The sequence below is a fragment of the Buteo buteo genome, chromosome 6 (genome assembly GCF_964188355.1).
Source record: "Buteo buteo chromosome 6, bButBut1.hap1.1, whole genome shotgun sequence".
In the NCBI taxonomy this organism is placed as follows: Eukaryota; Metazoa; Chordata; class Aves; order Accipitriformes; family Accipitridae; genus Buteo; species Buteo buteo.
Genome location: NC_134176.1, coordinates 3,138,846 through 3,157,449, shown reverse-complemented (window position 1 = coordinate 3,157,449; position 18,604 = coordinate 3,138,846). Strand labels below are relative to the sequence as shown.

Below are 18,604 nucleotides of genomic sequence, written 5' to 3'. Positions count from 1 at the left end.
GCAAGTGTGTAATTCACTCTTGGGCAGTCAATACTGCTTCAAAAATAACAGTGTAACATGCTCCCTCCAAGCTGTCACGTGTTCCAGCGCATGGGACACCTAAAGACTTCTCAAGGGATTTCTGTTCCATGCTGTTTCAATACCCCAGCCATGGACCAGCTGACAAGACATGAAATAAGGGTGTGTGGATACTCTCTCAAGTATTTTGGTACCTTCACCAGGAAAAAGGCCAGGAGCTATCCCTAGAATACACTAGCTGAAAAACTCATTAAAAGAAAGCACAATTCGCATGTACATAGAAGGGTTTCAAAATTTAATAAGTTGACACAGTGAACAACTCAAGAATCTTTAAAACATGAGTGTTAAGAAACAAAGTTTAAGTCACATACTTAGAAAAAGACATTTCTTGTATCACAAAGAGATAAAACCAAAAACCATTTGCTCCGGTAAAAAACCAGCAATGCTGGTCCCTGCTTGAAGTGACAATGCTGTTAACAGAACTTGTTAAAAAGAAGCACCTGGAATGACATGACCAGTTTTGAACTGCTCACACCGTAATTTCTTCTCATAGCAGCCTACCAAGTTGCTCTACAGTAAACAACTTGGGAAGAGTTCAGTCCAGTGATACAAGTCAACGTAGTCGTCTTCTGCGGGCAGAGTTCAGAGCCTCAAGTGTAAGCAAGCAAAGCAGTTTGATACCTTCCTTCTCTTAGCAAGAAGAAACCACTTACACCACAAAACAAAGAAAACTGTCGCGATACTCCGAACTAAATCACAGTAATAGGAAAAAGAAAGCAAAACGCATTCTAAGGAAGATTCATTCAAGCTAAGCATCGCTTTTTATTCCAACCAAAGAGAGATTCTAGTGGTGGAGGAAGAGTCAGGCCACCGGATCAGGCTGACAGTGCCCCCTCACTGCAGGACTGACATTTGCTCTCTGCAGCGAACGCCCTATGACTGCACGTGTGGGTAACAAGCAGAAAACAACTTCAGGCTCCTCTGTCACTGGACAGAACTTCAGGCAGAGCTTTTGCGCCTGATAATGGTCACCCGTTACTCTGCAGGTACCGATCCAGGAACTGGGAATAGCAGTCTAGAGAACAGAAGTAGCAGATGATGGGTGCTTCCGTACCTCCCATGTTATCCACGAGGACCACGGTGTGAGCTACGTGATGGAGATTCATGGTCACTGTGATCTGAATGAAGCTGCTCAGGCAGGCACTTCCGCACTGGCATGTTTTAGCCACTTCCAGATCTTCACAAAGGTGAGAAGGAAGGAGATGACAACCATAAGGGATTCTGTTGAACAAGAGGAGTAAGTGTGAATTCACTACAAAATTAATCACTGTCACTCACACACAGTGACACGCCATATGCACTAGTTGGAAGAAATGCCCTTCTGAGATCATAAACAAGGCAAATTTGAAATTTTGCTGCTTGCAATATTGGACTGGTTAGGAATTAAACGCCACTTTCCAAGACAGTCACTAAAAACATGCAACCATGTTACTGACCCCTAAGTACCAAGGACCTGAACTCCAGAAGACACTGCAACAAGAACCAGGGAGTTCACACAAATCATAACAGCCTGTATTACAGCGATAGAGAATTAGAGAATTAAAAAGAAGATTAAGAATAATGAGACAACTGGGCACATATCTGCTCTTCCCTCACATTAGCCAGGAGGATCACTGTATTTCATCCCGGCCTGACAAAGCACCCACCATTTACTCCTCACTCTCTAACACGAAGAAGTGGTAGCAGCGTAAAACCACTGTATTCAGAGGAAACAGGAGATAAAATAAGCCTTTTTACAGTCGTACTACATTGCAGGCAATAAATTAAGGTTCTCTTGAAATACCGCTCTTTTCATCCATCGTGTCAATAATGACATCCAGAGACAGGAACAAGAATTGCTTCTTGTTAAATTCACAGCAGAGCGGCATTGTGTTTGGGGGACTAAATAAATAATTTCCCTGAAGTACTTTGTCCTGTTAACTTCAAAGCATGAGTATCCCCAGTACCCAGCTGTCACTCGAGACTCACAGAATAGGTCTCACTGACTCACATCCTGACTACACCTACATATTCCCAATTCCTTCTACATACCATCATTCACATAGCTGAGACTCCTATGGGTTTTTTTTCACCACCTCAATTTCAGGACATCCTTTTTTCCGGTCAGGAAAAGCATAATCACAGCTCTGGTACTTGCCCAGAATGCCACTATGAAGATTGATTTCCAGACATTTGCTTTCGCATCTTCCCTCCTTCTGTTTTCTTCCTTTCTCAAGGTTTTTACAGCCCATCATCACTCCTGTTTCTCATTCTTTGTTAATTCTCACCTCTAGCGAATATCAGACAGAATGTCTGTTGCCCACTTGTTAGACTTTTTTCTTTTCCATTTAAGATAATCGGGACCACTCCGACCAATGCTGTCTCCTAATAATCACAGACCCATGGGCAAGGGGACTGTTTCCATTGCCCCGTGCCCCACTGAGACTCCTGGAGCAGAAAGCCTTTTCTGTTCTGTGTGATGCCATTTCCTTAAAGCCTGCTGCATGAGGGCCAGGGGCTGGGTTAATGACTAGGTATCCTCAGGTACTCCGGTAACGTAACTGAGCAGCAATGTCTGACCAGTGTTGAGGGATTATATTGTCTAGAAAAAAACATGCCTTAATAATATTCATATCAAAACCACTGCAATTTATATAAAGTTGGGAAAGGAGATGTGTGGAGTTTAATTACTGTAATAAAATCAGCAAGGTCAGAAGTGGATAAGATTTGAGCTAGAACATTTGGTCGCTCAGCTCATTTCCAGGGTGTGCCCTGCATGCCTGTGGACACCTTGAGCACAGGCTTCTGAGCAATTAACCCAGGTTTATGGGGCACTCCCCACCCCCAAGGCAGGAACGGGCACAGAACATAGATTAGGAACACTTCAAGTCTGTCTCTCACCCCCTTTCTGTACCAGTGACTCTTTCCTACCTTCTTGCTCCCTTTCCACCCAGAACAGGGTGGGAGTAGCAGCAGCTGGTACTGAAAGGATCACAGGCAGCAGCACGCAGGCGGAGCTATGTACGTGGCGTGGGGGGAGAAAACTGATAACAAACAGCAGCCTGGCAAGGATGATGTTTACTTGGTGAAATAATAATTTTCAAGTTACCTCAGAACTGTGCTTCTCCACATAAGACAGAACACCCTCACTCCAACACCAAAGGAAATTAACAGCTCAAGGAAAACCTAAGGCAGGGAGAAGGCTGCAGTAGGTAATGGCAACTTCCACGTGACATTTGCCCTCTGAGATGCCACCTTGCGTTATCTTTCTAACACTGCTCAGCTTGGGTAAGGTCCCATCTAAAGCAGAGGCAGACCGATCTGTGACTGTAACTAGGAGCTGTATGGTAGAAGGTAACCTTTTGCCAACACATTATTCTCACATGGGAAGGGACAGCGACAGGCTAATGGGTATTACACACAGTTTTAGCATACTTTAATGTGAGCACAAGATGAAGGGCAACCATGTTTGAAAGCAATTTCCAAGCTAGAGCCCCACACAGAATACAATCCGTGCCACAAAATCCACTGTAATGTAAGCTTCTCAATACAAAATGCCAGAAGTAGTTCAGGATTGTAGAACTGGTTCTCTTTTCCCCATGGTTGGGCAAGAACATTGTGTTAACGGTGCCCCCATTTTGTGGATAAAAACATTTCAATCTATATCTTTCTGTAAATGCTTCCCAGTCATCAGTTTACTATGGGAACCTGCGTTATCCTGTATAACAAAGGCAAGATTTTACAAATGGAATTCAAAGCAACTTTAACCTTATGATTCTTAATAGGTGAAGAGCAATAGCCGCTGGCAGGAAAAAAAAAACAAATCAGGGAAGTTTACACAGGTTTGAAACAGAATGTACCCATCACGCTACTCTTACCTGTAATTTATGGTTGCTCTTGCAGCACACTCTAATAAAGTCAATGGTATTTTCAGTTGTATGTTGGGAACAAGCGGATTGGGCTGTTCAAAAGGATTTCCAAAGAGATCCAAGTTCTCAAGACAGAGTTTCCTAAAATCACTGGGCAAGAAAGGAAGTTTGTTCCGAGCTGCTGACAGAAAGCGTAAATGACCTAACTGGCCAATCTTGAATGGCAACCTAATCAACTCATTGTCATCGAGCTTTAAATTAACAAGTTCTCGCAGCTGGCAAAACTGAATTGGAAGTGCTTTAATTTTGTTTTGGCTGAGGTCCAAGAATTGAAGTGATTTCTGAAGGGTGGAGTTGCACAGAGCCCCACTGAAGGACTCCAGGTGATTGTCATGCAAATTAAGCTCCTGAAGACAGATCAGATCACCAATAGTAGCTGGCAGCTGCTTAATATGATTATGACTCAGGTCTAGTTTTCGGAGTTTCTTCAAACAAAGCACACGCATGTCGATACGAGCAAGCTTGCAGTATGAGGCTTGGAGATGTTCGAGGGAGTAAGGGAAGTTTCTGGTGAGAGGATAGTCCCTTCTTGAAGTTATGATCATTTTTGTCTTAGGTTTTTCAACTTCCGAGTTCTTTGCTGGTACCAACGTTGAGAGAGGGAGAGCTCCTATGTCCGTCCCTTGGTGAGCCAGTCTCACAGCTGAAAGGAAATTCTTTAAATTGCTGGCATTTGCCTACAGGGAAACACAAATGTGGAATTAAAAGTTCATTATTCTTGTGCTTATTTGTACTAACACTTTCTGAACTATTTTGTACATGCATCAGGAGATACTAACTGAGCAGGGCAATGAAGTGGGAAACAACTCTGGCTTATTAGGTCGACGTGCTGTTTACAGTATTTAAGAACAAATGGCATGCAATTTGAATGAGAAGTTACAACCTCTCTGAATAATCTAGATCAAACAAACTGCGCTGCATTACTCAGAAAAGGAACAAAGCACTGAATTCACAGCTGAAAATAAAGTACAGAAAAAAAGCCCGATGCACTGTGATCTTCCTAACCTGCAACACGATAAAGGGACAGTTTATAAAAAACACAAATGGGGAAATCGGAGATCTAAAACTTGAGGCAATCATTTCTGAAAGTTGCAAGGAAGGAAAACGATGGAAGCTGAGGTTAAGTTTAACATAAAGGAAGGTGGAAAGCTTCAAGGCAGGTTAAGTAAGTGCTTCTGGTCACGCACAGCTCTGGTTGGTTGTGCCAGCATCAAACACGAGGATAATTATTTGCAGTCCTTCTGCAAACAACTGACTAATTTTGCTTTAGGTGGGATATAATATAATGGCAGGAAGGACAGAGAGTCAAGTGAATGGAGTATCAGATGACCTGTATTTTAAATAAAGGTCAAGAAAGCTGTGATACATCTGTTGTACTGATACAATTAAGTTTTATGAATAACAGGGTGACCAAATGTTTCTCTTCTAAATTTCCCAGCAACTCTCTACTCAAGCTGACCTGCAGCTGGCAGGCACTAGCTACAAAGTGAATTCTAAAATAAAAAGCAGGATGCATTTATGCAAGTAAAAGTCACCTCTCATTGCAGGAAAGAACAAACTTGGGAGTTTTGGCATGGCTCTGAGAGTCGAGAGGTTTGCACTCTCTTCCCAGCTTAACTTGCCCAAGCCTAGCGACACCTGTTTCTGCGCCTGAAAGCCAATTTTTTGCTCCTACATGTATTTGTTTATACCAAATTCTAGAGGGTCCAGAACTAGCTTACATAATATGCTATAAGCACCTAGCACAACAGAGCAAGGATCTTGGAGACTTCTGGATGCTTATGTGATAGAAATAAAGACAATAAAAGTCAAACATACTTGACTGCATCAGTAACCTAAAATGGTTGTTTTCCTTCAGCATCCCATGCACATCTAGTCTCTTAACTCCTGATGTGATGCCCTCCAGAGATGGGGAAGCTGCACACCAAAACCCTTTGTATCCAAGACCACCAACATTCATTATCTCAGCCAATCTAACTAAAACATTTAGCTATAGAACTCCCCCTAACTACAGGCAGATTTGTCATGGTTCTGAGGGTAATAAGTAGCTGACTAAAATTGGAAGTAAGGAGAAAAAGCCCTCCAGATCTGAAAAGACAAACTAAAATAAATAACTATACATTAGAATTAAGTTACAGGCAATATTTCTTTGCTCTCAAAGCATGAGGCACAACAGATACCTCTGTATCAAATCTCCTCCACAATACCTTCATAAAGGTAATGTAGTATCTGTAAACCTGTTGCTGAGAAACCTTGAATACGTTGAGAAAAATACTAAGACACATCTCAGAAAAAAAAGCAAAGAATTAGTTGGAAGACCTCAGGACGCAATTTTCTGCCACAAGTCTGCAGTCTCAACCGCAGAAAAGATGTTGGGAAAAGAGGTTAATCTGCATTGATGCCTTACAAGTCTCTTGTTTCAGAGCTAAATGAATGATGACAAGGCAATCAGAGATTACATGGATTTCAGACCTTGTGTGCAACGCAGCAGGCACAGGCTTGCTGAAGGAAAAAACCCAACACAGTGACTTTATTATTTTTGCTCCAGGGTTGAATGTTCCAGACTGATGTTTCTCAACTTAATTTCTGATGTGGCTGAATGCAGCAGATCGCACCACCTGGCAGAGTACAAAGAGTGGGATTTTGCATGGTAGTTGCCCGCAATCGGTATAGTCATACCTGGAAATCTCTTTTCTACAAAGCTTTTATCCATCTTTGAGAGTTAAGAAGCCTTTCTGTAAGGAAATAATGAAAGACTAGCAGAAACACTACAGAAAAGTTATCAAACATCTTAAATCGGGTTTCCGGATTTGAAGCGTTTAAGAGCAATATGTGGTATCCCTGGCTTTGGAAGAATTTAGTGGATTTGATCCTGGAGCTTGACAGTATGAGGGTGAGCCTTATGTTAAAATGGGCAGTGAGGATCCAGCCTCCTTGGACCAACTCCGGTCATTATTCTAACTCCTGTTTCATTAGATTTGGTTGAGACTTTCTTTTCAGTCTAACAATGCCGTGCACTATCTCATCATACAGAAAACAACAGATGTAGTTGTTAACTGAACTACTACCCACACTGAAAGAATGTATGTCACACGGTTTCCTTACAGGCCCTATAAATGGTCTAAATTAGATCTTGTAGCACTAAGACACAGACCTTTCCTCTCCAATTTTATACTACTAGTAGACAGATCCTCTTACAACAGGCCTGCTTGCTCTGAGATAAACTTTTTGACTGCTCACACTTCAGCAGAAATGTTCAGAGGAAAGGATGCAGAACAAGAAGATATTCTGGATCTAATGCGACATGCATGACTTTTCTTTTTTGCAAGATACAGAGCACATTTCCTTCTGACACACAAAAAAAATTAATTGGATTTGGACACACACACTGCTTCTTTTCTATTTGGCCCTTATAAGGCGAACTGCTCTCTTCATCAAATTGAGGCTGCTTTCCTTACCACCACAGCCTTCACTCTTGCACAGACAAGGTATTTCCAGATCACCATAGCACTGTGCCACATTCTGCAAAATCTTGGGCTACCACAACTATATTCAGGCTTATATTCAGCTATGGGCCTTATACCGAATAAGATAAGTGCTTTTTCTTTCTTGCTGGGTCCTATTTGTTTTCTTTTCAGTATGTCACTGTCCTGAATACAGATTCATTCACCTTGTTTCTCAAGCAGACCTTGCAGCCTGCCCCGAGCTCCACTCCACTCAGGCAAGACTGTTGTCAGTGCCTGTTGCAGCTGCAGTTTAAACACACCCCGCACATTTCTCTCTAGACAGGCCCTTTGAGAAAATGTTCTGCTTCTGAAGGAGTAAGCTTCACCACTCATGATTACAGCTGCTCAGTCTGACATCACTGAAATTATTAAAGGATCTCCTTCAGGCCAAAGAATCACAGTTGCAATAGAAAGTCAAAATGATTTTCCAAACAGGCCATCAATATTATTTGCTTTTATTTACACGTCCTAACTCTAAGGTTTTAGAAAAGCTGTCCTGCTTTCCTCTTCTACAAGGCTACAAAAGACTTCTGCAACAGGCGCAGGAAAAAAACTTAAGATAAAAATTGAACGTTAATACATGTGGCAGGGTTTTTTTTGCGAGTTCAGCATTATTAAAAACACTTTACAGCTTCCAAATGTCCTATAAATTGTAAATAAATACATTGGCGAGTCCTACTTTCAGCTAAGCATTAAGGTGAGATGGTGCCTGTACCGCTGATCCACACCATGTGTCTCCAGCTTTGAAAATCACAGTGGGCACACTGCTTGGCCATTAAGGCAAGAGTATTCTCAATTTTTTTTCACTGGAAAGACTATAAGCAGTAACTGTTTCATAGAATTTACAGCCAAAGAGCAAGATTTTGTATCAGAGAGATGAAAAAATTTCTCTCTAAACAAGCGATGAAGAACAACACGAAAAACGGACTTTTCCGCTCCTGCTGTTTCTCCAGGGGGAGCAGAAGAAGGGCGAATCGGAACACGGCCCTGCAAAGAAGCTGGGGCCAGCCTTCCTGGCACAAAACCTGTGAGCGCCCTTGTATTTATCTCCCTTTTTGCTGTAGCCTGCTGAGAACATTTCGTACTCATTCCTGCTCCCTCGTTTACATCTCCTACGCCAAGGCTGTGTCAGGTCCAAGAAGACCGTTAAGACTCGGTCGCCGTGTGGAACCTGTGCCACAGACCCCGAGCAGACAGACAGACAGACAGACCCACTGAGGCCCACCCAGCACGGTCGCGGAGCAGACCCCGGCCAACCACCCCTCTGCCCCCTCCACACACCCCTCGGTTTTCACCAAGGCACCGATTCCTCGCCGGTGTCCCGCCAGCCGCCCCCGCACCCACCTTACTGAGGCAGACATCCACGGCCGGCTCTCGCAGACGGACGGTGGCCTTGCCCTCCTCCACGAACCGGGTGAAGAACCGCTCGATGTTCTCCTGCACCTACGGGGCACACCGGGGGCTCAGCAGCCGCGGCGGGACGAGGGGACCCATCTCAGCTCCCGGTCCCGGTCCTCCCCCCTCACCCCCGGCGCCGCCATCCCCACCTTGTAGCGAGCACCGACCCGGTCCCTCGCCGTGCACACCATGAGGTAAACGCCGCCGCTGCCGCCGCCCCGAGCCCGTCCGGGCGGACGGCCGAGGGAGAGGAGGGCCCTGGTACCGCGGCCGCGGCCCCGTAGCCCGCAGGTGGGCAGGAGCCGGCTGACCACCTCCACCTCACACTGCAGCCGCATCGCCGCCCGCCCGCCCCGCCAACGACCAACGGCCCCGCTCACGGGGCGGAGCGGGGCGGCGGCACCGCCCGGGGGCCTCCCGCCCTCTCCGCGCACGGGCGACAGCCGCGATGCCTGGCTCCCCTGACTCCCGCAGACCGCCCGACCGCCCGACCGCCCGCCGTCGCCGGTCAGGGGGAGAGGGACCGCCCGGCGGAAGAGGATCGCAGGGCGGGAAGGGAGGGCGGCGGTACCGGCAGCACCGGCAGCCGCGGGCAGCCCGAGCGAGGGGCCCTCAGCGCGGGGATGTGCGCCGGTGCCTCCTGGAGGAGGCGCTCGGCATCACTCGGCTCGGCTCGGCACCACTCGGCACCCCTCTCGGCACCACTCGGCACCCCTCTCGGCCCCACTCGGCTCGGCTCGGCCCCTCTCGGCACCACTCGCCACCCCTCTCGGCACCACTCGGCTCGCCTCGGCCCCTCTCGACTCGGCGGGAAGGGTGTGAGGAGACAAGGAGGGAACCGGAAGGCGGGTGGGTGTGAGGGGACATGGATGAGCTGAGGAGACAGCGCGTGTGAAGGGACACGGGGGAGCACGCCTGCGGGTGCACTGGTCCCTCATGGCCCCTGGGCTCAGTGACCGGGGGCTGACACCAGGTGCGGTGCACCGCCCGTGCTGGCAGCAGTGAGGAGCCCAGGCCAGGGTGTGAGGAACACGGAACGGGGCAGATGTGTTGCCCGGCCTTGGTGGTGAAACGTGGCTGCTCACTGGGGCAAGTGGCTCTGTGCCACAGGTCCAGCACCATGGGCAATTTCTGGTATGTAAGACATACACAAACACAAGTCTTACAATAAATCCTTCCGCGTGTTCATTTGCAAAGGTACCAGCGCTCCTTCTGAAGTTCTGCCTGGTGCAAGTGACAGCAGAAACGGCTGCCAGTGACAGAGCATCACCTCAGTGATGGCGTCCTGTCCCCGGCATGGCGGTGCTGGCTTGGCTGAAGGGCGGGTTTGCTGCTAGAAGAGGCTCAGGTAACACCACCAGAAAGAACAGTCGTCGGTGTTCAGAAACCAAGGTTGGGTAAAAAGCCACGTTCATCTGTTGTGACATGCAGTTGGCATTTGGTTGATTTAGATGCCAGTGTGACACTTTATTGTCCACCTGCTCCAGAGGTAGAGGTGGCTCAGACGTTGTAAGTGACAGGAGAACACATGGCCTTATGAAAAACTCATTACCAAAGTAACGACGAGAAATTAAATAAAGTGAAAAATGTGAAAAATTAAAGAATTCACAATGTAAAAGTGGATTGGTAGAGGTGGGGCGGGTTGGGAATCTCCGATAGTGAAATGTCACCATCTGGGAAAGAGTCGCTTTAAGCCTGGGTGTGGTGGAAATCCGAATAATACCACAGAATTTAACAGAACTCCTGGCTCGAAGGTGCAAGGCAATGCCGTTTGGTGAGGGGACATGGTGGGTGAGGGCATGACCGCCCTCGCTGCTGGTGCCAGCGACCTCGCCTGGTCCCCTGCCTGGGGAGTCCGTTTTGACTGCATTCACCAGAGTCGGGAGAACTAAAAAATAAAAAATTCAGTGGATCCTTTCAGTATTGGCTCTCCACATTTGTTTTTTAAGGAGTCAGGCTTTACAACGTGCTCTCCAATCTCATTTTTAGAAACCCGCTTCCCCCCCCCCCCCCCCCCCCGGAACCGGAGCATGCGCACACAGCAGAGGTGCCGCCGGCCGCCAGCAGGGGTCGGTGCGGGGCGTGCGCGGGTGGACCGCGGTGCCGGCGCCCGCCCGGCAGGGGGCGGTATGGTGGCGGGGGTCGGCGTGAGCAAAATCGCGGGCGCGGGGCGGTCAAAAGGAGCCCGCGTCTGTCTGTATCGTCCAGGCTACGGGGCAGCGGGTATTGAGGGGCGCGGTCCCGGTACTGATGGGTGGCGGGGTGGGCACGGCGGCGGGGGTGGTGGTGAGCAAAAGCGGGGCTCGGGGCGGTGTGAAAAGGAACCCGCGTCTCTCTGTGTTGCCCAGGCTACGCTGCAGTGGCTATTCACAGGCGCGATCCCGCTACTGACCGGCACGGGAGCTTTGACCTGCTCCGTCTCCGACCTGGGCCGGTTCACCCCTCCTTAGTCAACCTGGTGTCCCCCGGCTCCCCGGGACTCACCATATTGATGCCGGCCTTAGCGCGGACGCCCGCTCGGCATAGCGCACTGCAGCCCAGAACTCCTGGGCTCAAGCGATCCGGCGGGCTCAGCCTCCCGAGTAGCTGGGACTACAGGCACGCGCCACCGCGCCCGGCGCTCACCGCCCCGCGCTGCCGCCTCTACTGCCGGCACAGCGCTGACGTCACGCCGCGGAGGGGAGGGGGGCGGGAGAGCGAGCGGGGGGGGGGGGACGCTTCCGCGCAGGCGCCGCCCTCCGCCTCGGCCGCGGTGCAGGCCGGGATGCGTGGCAGGGTTGATTAGCGCATGCGCCCGCCGCCATCTTCCTCTCGCAGCCAGGCGCGTAGCAGGCAGCATGGGGCACCAGCAGCTCTACTGGAGCCACCCCAGGAAATTCGGCCAGGGATCCCGCTCCTGGTCAGTACGCGCCCCGAGGGCCGTCCGGGTGGTCTTTGGGGCCCCTGGGCCGCCGCAGCTGCCTCGCTCTCTCTCTCCTGTCCTCCCTACCCTGCCCTGCCATTACCCGCCCTGACCGGCCTTGCTTTCCTTCTTCCCTCACAGCCGCGTCTGCTCCAACCGCCACGGCCTCATTCGCAAGTACGGTCTGAATATGTGCCGGCAGTGCTTCCGCCAGTACGCCAAAGACATCGGTTTTATCAAGGTGAGCGCCGGCACCGGGGCTGGCCGGGAGGGGCGGGTGTGCCGTTTCCCGCTGACTCCTCTCGCTTTTCTCGTTCTCTTGCAGCTGGACTGAGCGCCGGGAGGATGAGACTGTTGCCAGAAGCTTCCGGGGCTTCCCTTGGCCTCCCTGACACATCTGCAGCATCTCGGCGCAGCCCTACTGAATAAACAGTGTTTCTGCCCGACTGACGTGTGCGCATTTGCCTTTTGTAAAGGTTCTAATGGCTACAGGGTCTCTGCTCCTTGGCAGTGGCCTTCTCGGAGGGGTGGGTGTTGCACTGGGGACAGGCCTAAATGAGCCTGCTCTGACGTCCTTAGCTTTCCCACACAAAACCAGGTGGCTTCAAGAGTGCCGATGCTTGTGTGATGCCACTGAGCCTTCAGGTTTGCAAGCAGAGCAGTATAATGGTCTGCTTAAAGTGACTGGTAGGTGAACAGCCAGGCAGTCTGCTGGAGTGCAGCTGCTAGTCGTGACAGACTTGCCTGAGTCAGATCCTGGTAACCTCTGCTCTTGCTAATGTAGAAAATGATGATGTCACAACACTTCTGGTGCGGAGCTGTACCTCAAACTTTGTGCCCAAGCCTTCCTCACTTTTTAGGAGGTCTAGTGCTTCAGGCTGTGGGGAAGGTTAAAACCGATGCCAAAACAAGATAAGGTGAGGGCATCCTGAACCAGTGGCAGGTGTTTGCTGGAGCGTGTGTGTGATGTGGTGTGCAGTCCAAACCTCCTCCTTCCTCTGAAGGAAGCAAAATATAGTTGGAGCCATGCACCCCTTCCACTTCATCTGGCATTTTCTGAGGTCTCCAGCCACTTAAAGGTTGCGGTACGGTAGGCCTGAAGAGAGTTGGGCAAAGAAATGCTTGTTCAGTGTGCCAAAGGCCTGGAGATGAGCCTTCTGGTTCCCTCTAAGGGTATTAAAAGTGTCTGGGTGCTGTCGTGCTCTTCAGGCTGGTTTTGGAGCAGCTCTGCTGAAGCTACACTTCTCTCTGAGATTACTGAACAGATGAGTGTTTTGATTGTGCCTGAAATGGCAAATGGGCTGATCCGTCCCAGGTGACTGCTCTGTGTCTAGTTTGGACATCTCTAATAGCCTTTTGTTGTCCCACAGGCTATTAAATTAAACAGAACAAGATGAGGTGGTGAGGAGGGGATGGGGACAAACCTACAGGCTGGCCTGGTGGCTGGAGTGTTTACCCTGTGTGGTGGTGAAGCCTCTGCCGAGCCAAAGAGGGCATTGTACCCTTGTCCTGGGTGAGTGCTGCTGTACCTTCCTGTCACAGAGCCTCTTCTGGTTTCTGTGGTGATGGAAGCAGAGCGTGAGCTCAGCACTGAGCTGCAGGAAGCACTTAGGTGTGCCTGACATCACAACTTCTGGCTTTTGTGAGCTTTAATGTCAAACTTCCCGCAGGGAACCTCTGGGGACAGGTGGCAGCTGAGCAGGGGTTTGAAGTGTGTTTGCAGCGAAAGCTGAAGGGCTGTGGGGATAACACTGTGGGTTGGCAGTAACAGCATGGAGCTCAGCGAGCTGCTTTTTCCCCAGCTGGCTGGGTAAACTTGTGCTGGGCTGTGTGCTGCTGTGATCAGTTGGCAACGGTGGTTTAGGAATTATCTGAAACTAATGAAACTTGGAAAAATACTTGCTAAGTAACACAAAACAAATGTGAGTTAAAGCAGGTAGCTGGGTTAATACCTACATCGGGGGGGGGGGGGGGAAGTGTGCTATTATTATCCTAACAGCTGCTGCCATGGCTTCATTTCAAGGTGGCAAAACCCACAGCTAGCTCCAGGGAAAGGACAGCTAATCCTGGGATGCTAAATAAGATAAATTAATAAAGCCTGATACAAAAATTAAAAGGTAACTGTATGGGGCTGTTTTGCTCAGAGGATTTCCATCTTCCCTTTGTCTTGAGGCAATATTAGACTGAGGAGACTTCTGCAAGGGTTTCTGCATTCTGGTAATGCACCAGTTCTCAAAATGTCATGCACACTGTCGTGCGTGGAAGCGCTGACCAGCCGTGGCATGCCTGCTGTAGTCTGGGAGGATGACGGTGAGCAAACAGCTCTTCTTGGCAGCTCCTGTGACCAAAGCCAGCCCTGCGTGGCACACAGGGATGCAGATTTGGGGTCGCTTGGGGAGCTCTGACTGGTGCTGATCCAGGTGTGGTGCTGGTCTGGGGAAGGGTCAGCCTTGCTGCAGCTGGAGGACGCTGTTGGTCCTGTTATTCTCTTTGAGAAATGGTTGGATTGCTGGAAACCTCAGTATAAAGGCGAGCTTCTACACAAAATAAATAATTATTTAGTTCCTCTGGTGATTTTTTTTTTGCCCTCCCAATTTCTGCTGATACGCAGAGTTGAATCCTGTGGGGTTCGTTTGTTTGGCATCAGTGTGATTCTGAAAAACCAGAAAGTGCTAATTACCTTTCTAACTAGTTACTGAATTTCTTATGTTAGGAGGACTCTCTCAGGGGAAGAGTAAGTCTTTTGTTCTTAAGCATTATTTTAACCCATGTTAAAATCTGATTTGTTCTTTTTCAAGGAAGTGAGTAAACCGGTCAGCTTTGCTGCTGGCTGCTCCTGATCCCCAGCAGAGAATGGGGAGCTGTGGTGCAAAAGCTGGTTTCTCAGCAGCTGGTGAGAATCGCCATGAACGCTGCTGGGGAGCTGCCGAGGCGGAGGAGCTGGTAGCACTCACTTAAGCTGTTGCTTGGGCTCTATGGATGAGGATAACTGGGCAGAAGCATGAAATTCAAGGAGTGGATGTGACGCCAGCTTTGTATTTGAGAGATTTCAGCTTCTCCTCTGGCAAGGAGGCTGTGATCCACACCCTGCAATTGTGCAGTGCCTCTGCCTGCGCCGGGGAGCAGTTGCAAGTGCGTTAATAATCTGGCTGCTGTGCCTAGAGAAGCAAATTCCCTCTGTGTGCTGAGCTGTGCTGTCTGGGGCAGCACCCTGACACCAGGGAGAAATCAGATGACTTGCACCAAGGGTTTGTGTTAAAAGATGGCAGGCTGCTGCAATTGCCAATGCCTAACCCGATAACCAGTCATGCCTCTTCTTGCTATGAAAGATGCTTCTGATTTTTACTCCACACTTTTCTACATACCTCATAATAACTGACCATAGTGTAAAATTTCAGTTAAACACGAAATCAGCAAAGATGCAAAATGGGAGGGGAGGGTTTTTTGCAATTTGCACTGCTGGACTCTGCACAGAGCTGTGTTCAACTTGCCTCCTGCTACCTATTAGAGGTGCGCAGCTGTGCTCATGGTGCTTCCCGGAGGGAAATGTTTTCTGTCCCCATCAACGCGTTGGTGGCAGGAGGGTGCCCCCGTGCTGGGTACCAGCCTGAGAGCTTTGCAAATGGCAGCAGTATCAGAATTATTTGGACGGTCAGAGCTGCAAAGAGACATTCAAGTCTGGTGGGGAGTTGTGGATATCTGTCTCTTTCCTGAGAAAAGCTCCTTTCTGATGGTAAAATGGCTTTGGGGGCACCTTCTTTCTCTGCCCTGTGTGGCTGCTGTTGCAGGGCAGTGAGCTGTGCTGCTCTAAAGCAGCTGAGGATCTGTTCCCAAGAGCTAAGTGGCAGAGCATGTTATCTATGTGATGTAAAACAAGAACAATACCCCCCCCCCCCTACCAAATAGCTAGGGATAGCAATTGAAAGGCAGTTTCCTACTTGAAAACAAAGCTAAAATACGTTTTAAAATTACTTTGTACGCATTAAAATACCTGAATCGTCACCTTGTAATTTTGTAAATGCTTTAGATGTTCTTGCCTTTCTTCTATTCTTCCCATCTTTTAAGGCTAGTGGGGAGGTTGTGTAGTACAAACTGTAATGCCTTTTTACCTTATTGCTGCCTTAACTGGGTATTTATTGCCCAATATACAATGAAGATGAGGTGCCAAAGCCTTGAATTTCCTGAGCTCATTGTGAAAATTGCATTTTGTTTCTTCCTAAAGCTGATGGTTACAGATTCTGAAGGTACACAGATGTGAAGCTCAAACTTATTTGGGAGCAAAATGACTTATAAAGAGCTGCTGATTCCCCTAAAGAACAGGTAAGATCAAAATACTCTTAAAGGACTTTGCATTAATAGCGAACAACTAATACATGTTTTCCTGTAGGGAAATAACGTTGCCTACCTAGAGCCAAGTAAAAGATAGTGATGCCTTAGCTTTCAAAGAGATGAACCTCTAATTGCTAATAGAGTTTATAGGGGATTTGGGCTGTTGATAAAACACTAAATTGCATTGGATTATGCACCAGATAAAATCTACGGTTGTCAGAGGCTCCAGGAGGAATTTGCAAGGCTTTGGGTAAAACACTGGCTTTTAAACTCATCCTGAGGCTAGAAAAATGAAGCTGTCTGACATGCTCAGATAGGAAAAAAGTGTAATTCCTTCAGGTAAGCTGTGACAGCATGGGCCTTGTGAAAGCTTGTGTCTCATGATGACCCTTTTGTGTGCAGAGCTGGACTTTGACTAGCTGGTTTATGGCAGCAGGTGGCCTGTGGGACCAGGCTGGGGATCATCTTCAGGCTGTTTTCCTACTTGCAGCGTCTCAAGGTGAGTGCCAAGCTCAGCAAGGTGGATCCCCATCACCTGGATCAGGATCAGGCTCCTTGCCCTTCTGCAAGCTGCCACGGGGTTCAGTTCCCCAGTTGTGAAACTGGGATAACTATTTCTGCACCGTGAGATGTGTTGAAGGAGGGACAGCAGCTTGTCCAGGGATGTGGATATTCCCAATATTGACATTACTGAATTCCTGCAAGGAGCAAGCTCTACCTGGGGTGGCTCGGAGGCTGCTCCAACATGTCAGCTGCAGGTGATGCTCGGAGCAGAGTACACCGAGCTTAAAGCTGTTCATCGCTCCAGCCTCAAGCTGAGGGAAAGGGACCCGGGAGTTTTGCAGAGAAACAGGGTGTTTGGCAGTGGTTGCTTTGAGCAGGCACAGGGTAGGAGCTGCTGCTCCAAATGCAGCTTTCAGAGTGCCCCAGGCTCTCATGTCTGCCAGACCGTTGGTCAGGCGGCATGAGGGTCAACCAGGAGAGATGCAAGGGGTGTCTGTGGTCCAGGCGTGGGATGAGGTCCAGCTACTGCCCTTGTGAAGGTGCTGTGGATGTGTTCCTCTGTGATACGCCGGTGGGTCACCCCACGCCGGCTCTGCAGATCGCCCGTGACGGCACTTGGTGATGCTCGGGTCTAATACTGGGCAGGCTTTCTCCAAGAGTGACTCTTTGTCTTACCCAGACTCTCCATCCACCTACCCCGCGGTCCGTGCTGGGAAGAGGCTTGTGGCAAGGTACAGATTTCCAGCTCCAAAAGTACGGGGTTTTCTGCCATTCCTGGACACGTGTGGCTTCAGCGTGTAGGTCTGAGCAGTACGTGCAAGAAAACGGCGTAGCAGCCTGTGTCTGAGTGTGGAAGCTAGATGGCACAGTCCGCCCGCATTTTCGCTGTCGTCTTGATGGCTTGGGTGAGACACAGTCCTGCAGCGTGGTGTGCTTGAGTGGCTGTGTCCAAAAATGCGCAGCTTTTCTTGGTAAGCCGTAGCATGCGGGGTGTTTGTCCTGCGGGTGCCCCGTGCTTGCTTTCTTTTGAGAAAACTCTGTGTTTTGGATTCTTGCTACTGCAGCAGTGCTAGATGGCAGGACTGGGGGACAGCCCACAGCTCTGCCCCTCTCCTCGCTCCTGCTCGGGTCCTGTGTGACTGTGGTGGTGTCACAGGTGTGACATCAGAACCGAAATTCCAGAATTCCAGTTCTTGCCTTCCCTTCCCCCCCTCAGCTTTGGGCACAGTTTCACTGCTAGCCTCTGGTCCTGCGCTTGCTGTCATTTTGGAGAGAAAGCTTAAAAACATGCCCAAACCAGGAAAGTGCTGTTTATCCCTGGTCAGGTCGTCCCTGACTTTCTCCAACTTAATGGTAAGCTCATCTGCTTCTTTACAAGGTTGTGGAAAGCTATGCCCATCCAGGATGGCACCACAAATATTCCTGAACTTGAGGGCATTTATTCATAAATATATCTTAGAAAAGTCTAACTCGCATCTATGTGTCACTTCATGTGGCTAAAAGCTATATTGAGTGCTAGGACGACGCTCTCTGCTTGGGGGAGAGCATCGCTCCTGCGCCTGCATCCAGCCGTCGCTCTGCTAGCACCGAAGCCACAGCGGATTTTGGTAAAAGACGCAGATTTCTCACCCCTGATTTCTGCAGGTGGCCGACACCAAACAGGCTGGCTCTGCGGCGATGCTCACGTATCGCAGGCTCCTGGCTTACAATTTCGTTTGCTCCTTTGGCACAGTCCTCTGCTAAACCTGACCCATCCCAGCGTCTGGATGAGCCCCCCCAGGCACGGGGGTGCAGTACCTGCCGTGCTGTCCGTGCAGCCACGCTTCTGCTCCGAGTGTTTAATAACGTGGCGAGATTAACATCTAGGAAACCCCAGGCAGATGGGATTTGGCTGGCTGTGCGGTGAGCAGAAGTGCTTCTAAATAAAACATTTTCAAAGACTGGCATTAGGCATCAGTGGCTGTCTAATTCGTGCTGCT

General features: G+C 49.2%; 2 protein-coding genes and 1 long non-coding RNA gene across 3 annotated transcripts; 2 read left to right on the top strand and 1 right to left on the bottom strand.

The window, feature by feature from the left end:
* Positions 1–292: 292 nt before the first annotated feature.
* On the bottom strand, positions 293–9,284 carry LRR1 (leucine rich repeat protein 1). The gene is made up of 4 exons (XM_075029428.1): positions 9,040–9,284; positions 8,837–8,935; positions 3,936–4,663; positions 293–1,299 (listed from the first exon to the last, which is right to left on the bottom strand). The coding sequence occupies exons 1-4, from the start codon at positions 9,226–9,228 to the stop codon at positions 1,047–1,049; spliced, it is 1,269 nt and encodes a 422-aa protein (XP_074885529.1). The 5' UTR covers positions 9,229–9,284; the 3' UTR covers positions 293–1,046.
* A 2,338-nt stretch (positions 9,285–11,622) lies between these two features.
* On the top strand, positions 11,623–12,238 carry RPS29 (ribosomal protein S29). Its single transcript, XM_075031017.1, has 3 exons — positions 11,623–11,789; positions 11,934–12,033; positions 12,118–12,238. Exons 1-3 carry the CDS (start codon positions 11,728–11,730, stop codon positions 12,124–12,126), a joined length of 171 nt encoding a protein of 56 aa, XP_074887118.1. The 5' UTR covers positions 11,623–11,727; the 3' UTR covers positions 12,127–12,238.
* Positions 12,239–16,029: 3,791 nt separating this feature from the next.
* Positions 16,030–17,833, top strand: LOC142032379 (uncharacterized). Its single transcript, XR_012650815.1, has 3 exons — positions 16,030–16,112; positions 16,524–16,620; positions 17,305–17,833. It is a non-coding gene; the product is annotated as an uncharacterized LOC142032379 (long non-coding RNA).
* The last annotated feature ends 771 nt before the right edge of the window (positions 17,834–18,604 follow it).

Coding starts and splice junctions, on each gene's coding strand:
- LRR1 (XM_075029428.1), bottom strand. CDS start 9,228: ATGCGGCTGCAGTGTGAGGTGGAGGTGGTCAGCCGGCTCCTGCCCACC. Junction 8,936..9,039: donor GGGTCGGTGCTCGCTACAAG/GTGGGGATGGCG, acceptor TGTGCCCCGTAG/GTGCAGGAGAACATCGAGCG. Junction 4,664..8,836: donor TGGATGTCTGCCTCAGTAAG/GTGGGTGCGGGG, acceptor GTTTCCCTGTAG/GCAAATGCCAGCAATTTAAA.
- RPS29 (XM_075031017.1), top strand. CDS start 11,728: ATGGGGCACCAGCAGCTCTACTGGAGCCACCCCAGGAAATTCGGCCAG. Junction 11,790..11,933: donor GGCCAGGGATCCCGCTCCTG/GTCAGTACGCGC, acceptor CTTCCCTCACAG/CCGCGTCTGCTCCAACCGCC.